At 43.0% G+C, this 14,211-nt stretch overlaps 1 protein-coding gene across 3 annotated transcripts in view; it reads right to left on the bottom strand.

The window, feature by feature from the left end:
- Positions 1-14,211, bottom strand: part of ACOXL (acyl-CoA oxidase like) — a 483,610-nt gene that overhangs the window by 255,268 nt on the left and 214,131 nt on the right. For all 3 annotated transcript variants that reach the window (XM_075338173.1, XM_075338174.1, XM_075338175.1), the window contains exons 11-12: positions 8,961-9,077; positions 6,383-6,536 (exon numbers count right to left, since the gene is read on the bottom strand). In XM_075338173.1, coding sequence (XP_075194288.1) covers positions 6,383-6,536; positions 8,961-9,077 — 271 coding nt within the window. The remainder of the gene's footprint in view (positions 1-6,382; positions 6,537-8,960; positions 9,078-14,211) is intronic.

The following is a 14,211-nucleotide window of genomic DNA, read 5'->3' as shown; positions in this document are numbered from 1 at the left end:
ATAAATTGTCCTGTCCACAGACTCAATTAAAGACAGCTGTCTATAATGCAGGTAACAAGTTGATTAGATGCGTCTAAGTGGTCTGTAGGAGCCAGAACTCTTAGGCTATGTGTCCACGGTAGAATGTACCTGCGGATTTTTCTGCCTGAAAATCCGCGACTTTCGCGGCAAATCCGCACCCGCGGATTTGCCGCGGATTTTGATGCGGATTTTTTTTTTTTTTTTTTCCCCATTCAAAACCAAAAATCCGCACCAAATCTGCACCAAACAATTGACATGCTGCAGATTTTTCCGGATCAAAATCCGCGGCAAATCCGCAGCGGAAAAATCCGCAGCATGGACACAGCATTTCCAAAATGCCATTGAAATGGCTTGGAAGTGCCGCTGCTGCAGATTTTCGGGAAATCCGCGGCAAATCCGCGGCAAAATCCGCGCAAAATCCGCAGCGTGGGCACATAGCCTGAATGGTTGGTCGGAGATCAAATACTTATATCTCTCATAAAAATGTAAATAAATTTATATATTTATACTATGTTATTTTCTGGATTTTATTTTGTATATTCTATTTCTCACTGTTAAAATTAACCTACCCTTAAAATTATAGACTGTTCATGACTTCGTCAGAGGGCAAACTTACAAAATCAGCAAAGAATCAAATAGTTATTTCCTTCACTGTATATATAATATAATTCCTGTCTACGAATGCTTGTACTTGCTATGCCTCCAGCTCTGTGACCAGGTCTCTGACATTGGAGCCCATTACAGCGGTGTTACTTGCTCTAGCATGCCAATTCCACAACTGTAGGTGGTACCTGGCACCTCCATTTTATTGTAGCCCCGTGCTTTGCACTACACTACAATTTTCTTCTGTCACCTGTAATTGCTTTGTCATTGCAGTGCTCAGATCACAGAATCACTGATGAAGTCCTGACACCGGGCACCTGTGCTGTGGTGGTGACTTCCTCTAGTGACGTGTATCGCCTTATTCCTCTATGTTTTAGGCTATGTGCACACGTTGTGTTCTATTACGCAGCGTAAAATAGTCACTGCATGTGCGTCTCAGAACGCAGCCGAAAAGCTGCGTTCTGAGATGCATTCGGCAGAACGCAATGTGCGCACATTCCTGCAGAATTCATGCGTTCTGGATGCTTGCTCTACCATGGGAAAAGCATCCAGAGCGCACATTTTTGACAGTGTGGTCCCACTCGGCTCTGCAGCATCCCCATAGACTTTCAGCGGAGCCGACTCGGACCGGAATGTCAAAAAGAGCACATGGCTGGCTGCGGGAGACAGCCGTGCGATCAGAATGAACTCGGGTGAACTTCACCCGACTTCATTGTGATCGCTGCTCTGTCCGTGTGCCGCAGCTTGATTTGCGGTCACAGGTGAAGGACTCACCTGTGACCGCAAATCTGAGTGACTGCAGTGAGCCACGCGATCACCGGTGCCGTAACCTGAGAGACGTCCATGCACACATCCCGACAACCCCGCACACATCCCAACATTTCCGCCTACATCCCCGCACACATCCTGACATTACCGCCGACATCCCCGCACACATCCTGACATTACCGCCGACATCTCCGCACAGCCTTCAGCCGTGTGACTTTACCCTGGCTGGTATCAGAATTGGGGGGACTACACGTCGTTTTTTTTTTTATTATTTATTTATTTTACTGCATTACATAGACCCACCCACCGGCAGCTGTGATTGGTTGCAGTGAGATAGCTGTCACTCAGCATGGGGGCGTGTCTGACTGCAACCAATCATAGGCGCCGGTGGGCGGGGGAAGCAGGGAATACGAGATTGAATAATGGGCGGCCGGCATTTTCAAAAGCAGGAGAAGCCGCCGGAGCAGTGTGAACGCCGTGCAGCTGATCGGTGAGTATGAGAGAGGGGGGAGAGGGATAGACCGACAGAGAGAGACCGACCGACAGACAGACAAGAGAGAGAGACCGACATTACAACCAATACTCACAAAAGAAGTGACATGTCACTTCTTAGAACGCGCGCTTCGGGCAGCAGCCGAAGCGCTGCGCTCTAATATGCCACGTGTGCACGTCTCCTGCATAATCTTCATAGGTTATGCTGGGGACGCAGGATGCATGCAGTTATGCTGCAGTGCAGATCGCAGCGTAACTGCATGTAAGTACGCAATGTGCGCACATAGCCTTAATGGATACTTTTTTCTTTTTTTTTTAAACATCTTTTTAAAACATAACAAAAAAAATTAAACAGTCAATTGCATGGTCAAATAGTAAACCAGTAAATCAGCATACATGAGACTGATTTGTTTGCAAGGTTTACAGTTGCATTGACAAAGAAAGAAAAAATAAAAAGGTAGTATCACAAACAAAGAATAAGAATGAGTGTGAACCCTTCCACAATTATGTTCTTGCTATGGTGTCGACTACCATCTCCATATGGTAAGCACTGTCTAATGACGGTCCCCCAAGACCCCCCAATGTCCCTTCCAGGTCTTCCAGACAATACCATTTTGTATGGTGGAAAGGGCTAATTATTTTCAGGATTTCCTGAGGGCTATAATGAAAACCAATTAACTTTTTCCACAGCGGAAAAACTTTTCCTGCTGATTTTTCTTTCCTCCTTTCTGCTTCTATCAGTTCTAGTCCCGATAGTTTCATTTGAGATATTATCACTCCCATTGATGGAGTGTTTGATTTAAGCCACTCGCTAAACAAAGGCCGAAGAGCCACCACTAAAAATGTGTGGATGTTTCTAGGAATCTTTACTTTGTGTACCATACTATGAGATTCAGATTCGGGGGAGGGCGTAATTGGTGGAAGAGCAGAGCCTGTGGTGTTTGTGGAAGTTTCGTTAAACAACATGCTTGAACTTGGTCCCTTACTCGCTTCCAATATGTTGTTACTTCTGTGCACTCCCACACCCCATACCACAGATTCGTAAAGGGCACCCCACACTTAGGACATGCTGTAATCCGGCCAGGGCAGCTATGGGAAGGGAAGGTGGGATGTTAAAGCCATACAGCGCTGTGTGCATGAACTTGAAATAAGTCTCGCTCCATCTCTCACACAAGATGGATTTATTTTCTCACCCATTCCCACACTTCTAAAATTTTCTCCGCTATCTCCTCATCTCCTGTCCACATCTCTCATGTTCTGAACATTTTGCTCTGTTTTAATTTAAAAAATGTGTGCCTTATGGTGCTGTGCAATGAGGTGATACTCATCATTTGGGAGCATGGGCCTATATCTAAGGCATGAGAGACAGATTCCTTCTCCAACTGTCTGAGTCTGGACTGACAAAAAGAACAAAGAAGCTGCAGGACCTGTATGAAATTCTTGCCATGTATCTTGAATATGTCCATAATTTCTTGTGGAGACATGCACAGTTTTTCCTCCCGGCACATAATGAACCCTGCTATCTGCAACTGATCACTATTCCGATCAATGACCCTCTTAATTTCAGCTCCCTGGGAGAATTCGGGGTGACCAAATATTGGCATAGAGTGCTGGCCAAAAGTATTGGCACCCCTGCAATTCTGTCAGATAATACTCAGTGTCTTCTTGAAAATGATTGCAATCACAAATTCTTTGGTATTATTATCTTCATTTAATTTGTCTTCAATGAAAAAAAAAATTAAATAGTCAAAGCCAAATTGGATATAATTCCACACCAAACATAAAAAGGGGGTGGACAAAAGTATTGGCACTGTTTGAAAAATCATGTGATGCTTCTTTAATTTGTGTAATTAACAGCACCTGTAACTTACCTGTGGCACCTAACAGGTGTTGGCAATAACTAAATCACACTTGCAGCCAGTTGACATGGATTAAAGTTGACTCAACCTCTGTCCTGTGTCCTTCTGTGTACCACATTGAGCATGGAGAAAAGAAAGAAGACCAAAGAACTGTCTGAGGACTTGAGAGGAAATTGTGAGGAAACATGAGCAATCTCAAGGCTACAAGTCCATCTCCAAAAACCTGAAAGTTCCTGTGTCTACGGTGCACAGTGTCATCAAGAAGTTTAAAGCCCATGGCACTGTGGCCAACCTCCACAACACTGTCAACCCGTACTATTCGTCGGCGTCTGAATGAAAAGGGACTGTATGGTAGGATACCCAGGAAGACCCCACTTCTTACCCCGAGACATAAAAAAGCCAGGCTGAAGTTTGCCAAAATTTACCTGAGAAAGCCTAAAACGTTTTGGAAGAAAGTTCTCTGGTCAGATGAGACAAAAGTAGAGCTTTTTGGGAAAAGCCATCAACATAGAGTTTACAGGGAAAAAAAAGGCATTCAAAGAAAAGAACACGGTCCCTACAGTCAAACATGGCGGAGGTTCCCTGATGTTTTGGAGTTGCTTTGCTGCCTCTGGCACTGGACTGCTTGACCGTGTGCACGGCATTATGAAGTCTGAAGACTACCAACAAATTTTGCAGCATAATGTAGGGCCCAGTGTGAGAAAGCTGGGTCTCCCTCAGAGGTCATGGGTCTTCCAGCAGGATAATGACCCAAAACACACTTTAAAAAGCACTAGAATATGGTTTTAGAGAAAGCACTGGAGACTACTAAAGTGGCCAGCAATGAGTCCAGACCTGAATCCCATAGAACACCTGTGGAGAGATCTCAAAATGGCAGTTTGGAGAAGGCACCCTTCAAATCTTAGGGACCTGGAGTAGTTTACCAAAGAAGAATGGTCTAAAATTCCAGCAGAGCATTGTAAGAAACTCATTGATGGTTACCGCAAGCGGTTGTTCGCAGTTATCTTGGCTAAAGGTTGTGCAACCAAGTATTAGGCTAAGGGTGCCGATACTTTTGTCTGGCCCATTTTTGGAGTTTTGTGTGAAATGATCAATGATTTGATTTTTGTTTCATTCTCTTTTGTGGTTTTTCATTGCAAGCAAAATAAATGAAGATAATATTACCAAAGAATTTGTGATTGCAATCATTTTCAAGAAAAAACTGAGTATTATCTGACAGAATTGTAGGGGTGCCAATACTTATGGCCAGCACTTGACCAAATATTGGCATATGTTTGGAAACCAGAAAGGGAAGCTGAAAGGCCTTCCTCACTACCTTCCAACATATTATATGGATACTTTTAATCATAGCCATTAACTGAATATAATATCACAGTTAAAATATGAAACCCTTATGGCACATTCTTTTGGGGAAAAAAAAAAACAAACAAGAAAAAAAAAACAAATAGCGTGGGATGGAATGGCAATGGGATAGCACAGACAAGGCCAATAATGGTGCCACAAATAGTACGGCATGACCATCTCCCCTTTCGCTAGACACAGGGTTTCCCCTTCCCTTTCGCTTGGTACTTCCCTGTACCTAGCGTGACAGGTACCAAACACATCAGCAGTGTTTAACCTGTTCACCCCACTCCTCCTCCCCTAATCCTCCTAATTAGGCATAAAGATTCTGAAGTTAGAACATTATATTTCTCCTAATTATTTAGAATCCAATCTAGGTTATATCCTGTAAACTCCCAACATAAGGATTCGATTCCATTAATGCCCACACCTCATTCTTATCTATGAATAATTCTGATTCCACTTCTTTTTATGGCCCTGTGGAATCAGCTCCCTTCTTTTCCTCTGCCCCCTCAAACTCTTTTTTTGCTATTAATTTATTTTATATTGAATGACACAGACTTGGAATCTATTATTATTGTCTACATCTGTTCTATTATTAAACATCTACTTCAGTTATCACCTTTTCATCTTCTATTGCAAATGGCTATACGGTTTTCATTGTATTGCAAGTTGTACTTTTCCCATACCATGTCATATACAGTATGTACTACCTTCTAAAATGTATTAAAAAAAAAAGTTACAGTTCAGTGTTTGCCTTTTTTAAAAAAAAAAAAAATTAACGGCTTCTTTTCTTTTTTACATGCTGCGTTTTTGCACGTGATTTTTGCACGTGATTTTTGCAGAGGAAAAAAATGCAGCTTTTTACAGAACCAGCAAAGGTTTTTTTTTTGTTTTCTTTTTTTAAATCTGTAGGATGTGAATTCTTTCAGTGTTTTAACAGTGTTTTTCACTTTATTAAATATATGAGAAAAAATGTATTAAAAAAAGCATCTAAAACACAGGCAAAACGAGGGAAAAATATGCAAATTTTAAGCAACATGTCTTAAAAAAGCTCTGTTTATGGCCGCAGTTAGAATACTTAATGTGTGCACATTTCCTAACGGTTAATTAATTGCATGATTTTGAAACAAATGATTGTCAGCAGCGGTGCAGTTATGTGAAAACCGGAGTTTTCCTGCAATTAAACAACCATTTTAAAAACAGTAAAATTGCATTTCAGCTCTTGTCTTGCCCAAAGAAGCACCACTTCATGAACCCTTATCCTTTGCCATCTCCACAAATATCCTGACGCTTACCATTCCTCCGGTACACTCCCGGCAGTCTTGTAGACATGACAGATTCTCCCACGTGCTGTAAGCTTTTAGACCGGCTACAAGTGCTTGTAAAGGACGATTATTTACCAGGTCTCTATTATGGTAAACATCCTCATCCAGAATTTCCCCAGCATATCTACAAAGAAATTAAAGGATTAATAAATCTCCTGGTATTTTTGCAGGAAGAACAGATATTTTGTCCAAAACATGTTCCTTTTTTATGATTTACATAACATGTTCATGAGTTGAAGATGATCATTTCAGCTTTCTGAGAACTGATCAAGAATGAGGGTTGGGATATCCCTTGATATGGAGAAAAATAAAAAGTGAAAGGTGGGTGAGAAAAGTTTCCACTACTACACAGACTAATTTTCCACGTCTGATGATACAATAATGCCTTGTTACTAATTCCACTAAACAGTGGATAGTGATGAAGAAAAATGCAACTATGCTTCTCATGTAACCCGTAATTCCACAACCAGTGGTCTACATCAGTAAAGTGGAATAGTAAACAGAACTATTATCTCCGGCTCCGATCAGAAGTGATGAGCTGACAACACAGCGCAGTGTCATTGCACATTGCAAGTAAAAAGTGAGCAAAGTCTAGTGCAGCCCCCGCGCTGGCGCTGGTTTCTTACAGCATGCAATGACTGAGTTCTATTCCCAGCTCGTCAATTCTGATCAGAGCAGTGGAGAGATCGTACTGTCAGTGTGCACTGAGAAGAACAGTCCATAGTGACAAGATCTTACTATTTATCTGTCGGAATCAACAACTGATGCATGCTCAGTAAAAGGAGGAACTAGCCCAGCTCCTAAAACGGAGGTCACTGACAGCTCTTAGTTTTAGGGAGGAGGGAGAAGTTGCGGCAGTGACTGCAGCAAATACCCCATGGTAACAATTAATGTGAGTATCCCAGACTGCACAACGACCGCTCCTGCAGTCTCAACGAGAGCTGAGGATGCAAGGGTACGTGCTGATTCCGACGCATCTTAGTGAAGAGTTTGCTTCAATAGTGATAAATTCTAATGAGCAGGTGCTGGAATTAAAGTCTATGATGGCAGCAGGGGGAGGAAGGCCAGACAGGCAGATAGGGGTGGGAATAGATAGAATACCTGACCCCTATATTTCCACCCCTGTTGCACCTGTCAATCAAATAACAGTGCATTTCTGTAACTTTGCTTGCAAATTTTACTGTAATAAAACATACAATATCAAAACTGAAGGTAAGCCTGGATTCAACATCCTAGCGCCAGTATAGCACTGGCGTTACTTTGGACATGAAAATCCTGCTGGTTGTTTCTCTTTAAACATCTTCTGCTAATGGGATATATGTGGAGTCCATCAGTATATTAGCAGATCCCCTAGAGCACTCAGTCTCCATCCTTTATGTAATAAATCTCCTGTTCACAAGATGGTCAAACAGATCTGCCATGCCATCTTTTGACAAGGTTTCAAGGACTGTGGAGAGAAAGGCGCATAGGGTCTTACCAGATAAAAACCAGATAATGATAAATAAGGTACACTCACCTTTAGGGGCTGTTAAACGTCACAACACCCAAATTCGCATAATCACGGATGGAAATATCTGCTGCCCCGCAGGAATTTGAGACAAGTTTTTCAAGGGAAAAACAGGGGTAACCGCTGAGCTCATCACCAATGCAAGTAGGAATTATTAATCCAAGTCGTTTATTGCAGGCACATATACAAATCAACGCATTTCAGGGGTCTCTGCCCCCTTCTTCAGGATTGGTACAATATCCTTGTCACTACTATACTGTCCTGAAGAAGGGGGCAGAGACCACTGAAACGCGTTGATTTCTATATGTGCCTGCAATAAACGACTTGGATTAATAATCCTACTTGCATTGGTGATAAGCGCGGCGGTTACCCCCGTTTTTCCCATGAATAACATGGCATCTTTTGGGCATACAAAGTATTTTTAAAAGCTACATATATTGCCTACAACCTGCCGTAACCCTCAGTCTGATACAGCACCACACGACCAGCTCTACCCTAACCTACTGTATCCTCACCCATCCCTTGTAGACTGTGAGCCCTCGTGGGCAGGGTCCTCTATCCTATTGTACCAGTCTGTGCCTTGTATTGTTTATGATTATTGTACTTGTCCCTATTTTGTATACCCCTTTCACATGTAAAGCGCCATGGAATAAATGGCGCTATAATAAATAATAATAATAACAACAATAATATTGTAAGTATTTGTGCCTTTTTTCACTTTGAGGGTAACATGAGAGCCAGTAAAATTAGTGTTGATTTTTTTTGCCATATACCAGAGTGGTTTTCATATAAGCATGAATAGCTACATTACCTAGAAAAAATAAAAGCAACTATTAACTGCAGTAACACCACGGGTGTATCACCTATCTGCAGTGTCCGGCTTTGTGCTCCTGCAACTACTATAATGTTTCTTAGTGACATTCTTTGGCGCCAGTCAATGTAACCCCATGGTTTATGCTGTGCAGTAACGTTAGGACTTTCATTCGACATATTTTAACTTTAATGCTTCTTTGATGCTAAAAACCGACAACTTTGCAGTACCTGCTTGTAAATGTTATGGCCAGCGCCGTGGCTAGATGTGGCATAAGTCGTAGATGTTGTGTTTGGTGATCAATAATTTTTACTTCATCTTGGTCTTTGGGACCAAACTGTTTTCGGCTGAAAAACAAAAATAAACAAAAAACCAGTAATTAAGCTTTTATGTTTAACATGTAGTACAATATCAGCATTATTTAGTAAGACAAACTGACATTAGTTATGTTGTTTTATAAAACTAATGATAATTTTTACATTATATAGTCACAAAAGCTGGGGAGCACAAACATAATTCATATTTAGCATCTTCAGACATAAGCAATGCAAATATACAAACAGCTAGGAAAGACAAGTGACTGCCATGATTAAGGCTAGTTTCACACTTGCGTTGAACGGTATCCGTTGCATTGCGTTGTGTAACAGATGCAACGGATGTGTTGCATATAGTGGCACAACGGATGCAACGGATGCTGCAAAACAACGCAATTCATTTTGATTTTTTTTTTTATTTTTTTTATTTTTTTTTATAGTTTTACCAGCGGCAGACTATTGTGAACGATCAGCTGATCGCTCCCTGCAGCCGGCCGCCGGATGATCAGCTGATCGCTCCCAGTAGCCGGCCGCCGGATGATCAGCTGATCGCTCCCAGTAGCCGGCCGATCAGCTGATCGCTCCCTGCAGCCGACCGCCGGTGATCAGCTGAGCGCTGTCACTTGCCGGCCGCCGGGTGATCAGCTGATCGCTCCCTGCAGCCGACCGCCGGGTGATCAGCTGAGCGCTGTCACTTGCCGGCGGCCGGGCATGCCAGCGGGCGGGCGCTCAGCTGAGCGCTATGACTTGCCGGCGGCCGGGCATGCCGGCGGGCGGGCGCTCAGCTGAGCGCTGTGACTTTAAAAAAAAAAAAAAAAGAGCATGCGCAGAGAAATCCAGAGGATTCCGCTGCTCAAAACAACGTTACATGCTGCGTTCCTCCCGCTGGGCGGAAGCAACGGAGCGTCGCCCAGCAGAAGCAACGCAGGTCCTTTTGGTACAATCCGTCACCCATACAAGTCTATGGGAAACAGCGGAATCCGTTAACGGATTCCGCTGTTTTCCAAAAGGGCGGATTGTAACGGAAGGAAATAAACGCAAGTGTGAAAGTACCCTATGAGGAACCACAATGTGACTGATAAAAACCAGCACAGGCACTCAGTGCATCCTAAGCACGGCGGAGCAGTTCAGTGCACCCTTCTACCTACTTGTTTTCCCTCTATTTCTGACCTCCTCTACCTTGATTGACAGCTTTGCCTTTACTTTAGCCAGGAAGGGTGGAGATAGATAAAAAAAACAAAGATGGTGAGTAGATGCAGTGAACTACTCAGTCACACTAAGTGTTCACTGAGCGCCTGTGCTCGGTTTGAACTGTCATTTTGTGTGGAAATGCTACCTTTAAGAAACCAATGCCATGCTCCAACACAAATCATCTGTACATGAATACAGAATGCTTTAAGGCAACTAATAGGCATTTTGTTTTCCAATAGTTTTGCCATATAGCAGAAACACTGTAGTATGGCAAGTGTAATGGTTGTTAGCCAGTTACCAACAAATGCTATGTAAACCATGATTAAGAGCTAGACTGTGACATACAATGGAAAACCCCAGAATTGTAGAGACCATTCCTGCAGGTGGTGCTGGGGGACGGAGGAGAGAATTGAAAGTCTTGAATAGCTGTTTAGGGTTGTGAGATAGAGAGGATATGAGGGATGAGAAGTAGGTTTGCTTTGCAGCAGTGAGTGCAGACTTGAAAGTGGAGAGGGACTCTTTGTATGCAACTGCGTTCAGCAATTCTGGAAGCCTGTCTCAGTTCTTTAGTCTGGCTCGTGTGCCAAGGTTGCCAATTCAAGAGCTGCAGAGATTGTAGTGTTATATAAAGCGGCTGCAGCATCTGCGTCATGTCATGTAAGGAAGCAATGTCTGCGAGAGGGAGAAGGGACTGAGAAAGGGAGTGTAAATCAAGGTGATTGAGATTTCTGCGAGGGTGCAAAAGTTTTTGAAGGGGGAGTTGTGTATTTGGAGAAGAGAGGAAAGAGAATGTGAGTAGGTTGTGGTCAGACAAAGGAAGAGGTGAGTTAGAGAGGTTAGATAAGAAACAAAGATGAGTCAAGATCAGGTCCAGCGTGTGGCCATCTTTGTGAGCAGCTGAAGAAGGCCATTGAGTGAGGCCGAAGGATGAAGGGAGTGTTAAAAGTTTAGCGACAGATGAGTGAGAAGTGTCAGTGGGGATGTTGAAATCACCCATGATGAGAGTGAAGATGTCGGTGGAAAGGAAATGTAGTAGCCAAATGGTGAAATGGTTAAAAAAGGCGGTGGCTGGCCCTGGAGGGCGGTAAATGACAGCCAGTTGGAGGTGGAGTAGATGCAGATGGAGTGCACCTCAAAAGAGGGGAGAGTAACAGAGGGTGGCAGTGGAATTGGTGTATAGGAGCAATGGTCGGCCAGAAGCAAACCGACTCCTCCACCATGCTGGTTACTGGGGCGAGGGGTGTGAGACAGATGGAAACCACCATAAGAAAGTGCAACAGGAGAGGCTGTGTCAGAGGGGGTAAGCCAGGTTTCAGTGAGGCCGAGGAAAGAAAGTTTATTAGTAATGAAAAGATCATGGATGTAGGAAAATTTGTTGCAGACGGAGTGAGCATTTCATATGGCTCATGTTAGTGGGACTGGGGGAGCGGGGGCTGGGTGAATTGGTATAAGGTTAGAAAGGTTGCAAAAATGTGTCATAGATCGTGGATGAGGGTTCGAAGTGACAATGTAGATGTGGTGAGGAGGACCAGGATTGGGGGAGATATCTCCAGCAGTGAGGAGAAGCAGAGAGAGTGTTAGTAGTTGGGAGCAGGAGAGGGAGTGATGTGGTCGTATGTGTCTGGAGACACAGGGTGTAATGTGGAGGAACAGATCTGAGGAGGGGGTGAGATGGGTGGGGAGGATGGAGGGAGAGATCACCAGGTCATTACTGGGTTTAAGGATGGGGAAGTAAGTAGAAAGTGAAGTGTTATAGGGGTGAAAGTGAAGAGAAACACAAGCATTGTTTAAAGTGACTATGTATCCAGTTACCTTTCGATCCCTTCCGACCCTAATTCGGCCTAATTCAATGCATCATACTTATATGGTGCAGACATGAAGTCTTGTGCAGACTTCAGAGGCCCCAATATATCCACACACAAACATTCTGGTTTCTGGTTTAATAACTTTTTGGATTGACGGACAGCATTGTAGTTGTTTAATAATAACATTAATCAAAAGTCCAAATTGCCTATTAATTGTGCACAGTATATGGTTCTAGACCAATTTTCACCTTTTCTTACTTACAAATGACATATTTATAAGTTATATGCCAGCTTCCTGACTTTGATACAAGCTTAGGTGGTGGTGGTGAGGCCACATCTTTGCTGGCAGAGTATGGTTGTGATTTTCACCCATCATGTGTCACTAACAGCTGTACATCAAGTGCCCCTCCGCCCGCGGTTGTTAACCTGTTAAATGCTGCTGTCAATATCTGACAGCAGCATTTAGAGCATGCCAGCAGGGGTTAAGCCATGCTATGCACACATCTGTGACCAAATTTCAGGATTCCGATGGATTGTCATAACAGCAGGAGGTCTGTGCTGAAGAACTTAGGCTTGTCATGATGGAACTCCAGAGAATGACAGCTTCTGATTCGAGTCCCTAGGAGACCAAGATTTTTGTTATATGCAACAGTACTGTTATATTGCTGTATATAGTACAAGCGATTGGATAACTAAGAAATACAGTGGAAAAAAAAGTTTGTAAATTAAGAAAAAACTGTTACAAATATAAAGTTTAAATCACCCCTCTTTTCCCCCATTAAAACTAAATAAAATAAATACTCATATGTGGTATCACTACGTCAAATATTAAATTAATTACCCCAATTGGTAAACAGTGTAATGATAGAGAAAAATCCAAACACCAGAATTACAGTTTTGTTTGCAGTGCTGACTCCACATTGATAGCACAGCAGCCAATTTACTCCGGCAGAGCGCTGAGCTAAGTTGTTGGCTGTGCGCTGTCATCATGACATCAGCACTGCATCCAGTAACAGACACTTGCAGCAGACTCCATGCTGGACCCTGGAAACGCGGTGGTGAAAGCAGCACATTTTCTTTTTATAGTTAATAAAAAAAATGGGGTTCTCTGGAAGCAGAAAACACATTTTTAAGGTGACCACTTCAGATGGGATACAGCAGCGGCAAACTGGTGCATGGAGCGCCACTTCGTGCTGCTCGGTGCTTAGTTTGGCAGTTCACGACATACAGTCCCTTGCGTAAATATTCGGCCCCCTTTTATTTTTCAACCTTTTCACACATTTCAGGCTTCAAACAAAGTTAAAAATGTTAATGTTATGGTGAAGAATCAACAAGTTGGACACAATTGTAAAGTTGAACAAAATTGATTGCTTATTTAAAATTTTTGTAAAAAATAAATAACTGCAAAGTGGGGCGTGCAATATTATTCGGCCCCTTTAAGTTAATACTTTGTAGTGCCACCTTTTGCTGCGATCACAGCTGCAAGTCGCTTGGGGTATGTCTCTATCAGTTTTGCACATCGACTGAACTGAAATTCTTGCCCATTCTTCCTTTGCAAACAGCTGGAGCTGAGTGAGGTTGGATGGAGAGCGTTTGTGAACAGCAGTTTCAGCTCTTTCCACAGATTCTCGATTGGATTCCGGTCTGGACTGTGACTTGGCTATTCTAACACCTGGATACGTTTATTTGTGAACCATTCCATTGTAGACTTTGCTTTATGTTTGGGATCATTGTCTTGTTGAAAGACAAATCTCCGTCCCAGTCTCAGGTCTTTTGCAGACTCCAACAGGTTTTCTTCAAAAATGGTCATGTATTTGGCTCCATCCATCTTCCCATCAATTTTAACCATCTTCCCTGTACATGCTGAAGAAAAGCAGGCCCAAACCATGAAGCTGCCACCACTATGTTTGACGGTGGGGATGGTGTGGTCAGGGTGATGAGCTGTGTTGCTTTTACGCCAAACATATTGTTTGGCATTGTGCCCAAAAACCTCGATTTTGGTTTCATGTGACCAGAGCACCTTCTTCCACATGTTTGGTGTGTCTCCCAGGTGGCTTGTGGCAAACTTTAAATAATACTTTTTATGGATATCTTTGAGAAATGGCTTTCTTCTTGCCACTCTTCCATAAAGGCCAGATTTGTGCAGTTTATGACAGATTGTCGTCCTATGG

The sequence above is a fragment of the Anomaloglossus baeobatrachus genome, chromosome 3 (genome assembly GCF_048569485.1).
Source record: "Anomaloglossus baeobatrachus isolate aAnoBae1 chromosome 3, aAnoBae1.hap1, whole genome shotgun sequence".
NCBI classification, from domain to species: Eukaryota; Metazoa; Chordata; class Amphibia; order Anura; family Aromobatidae; genus Anomaloglossus; species Anomaloglossus baeobatrachus.
The sequence above is the reverse complement of the archived record's forward strand: the minus strand, read 5'-3'. Positions and strand labels throughout refer to the sequence as shown.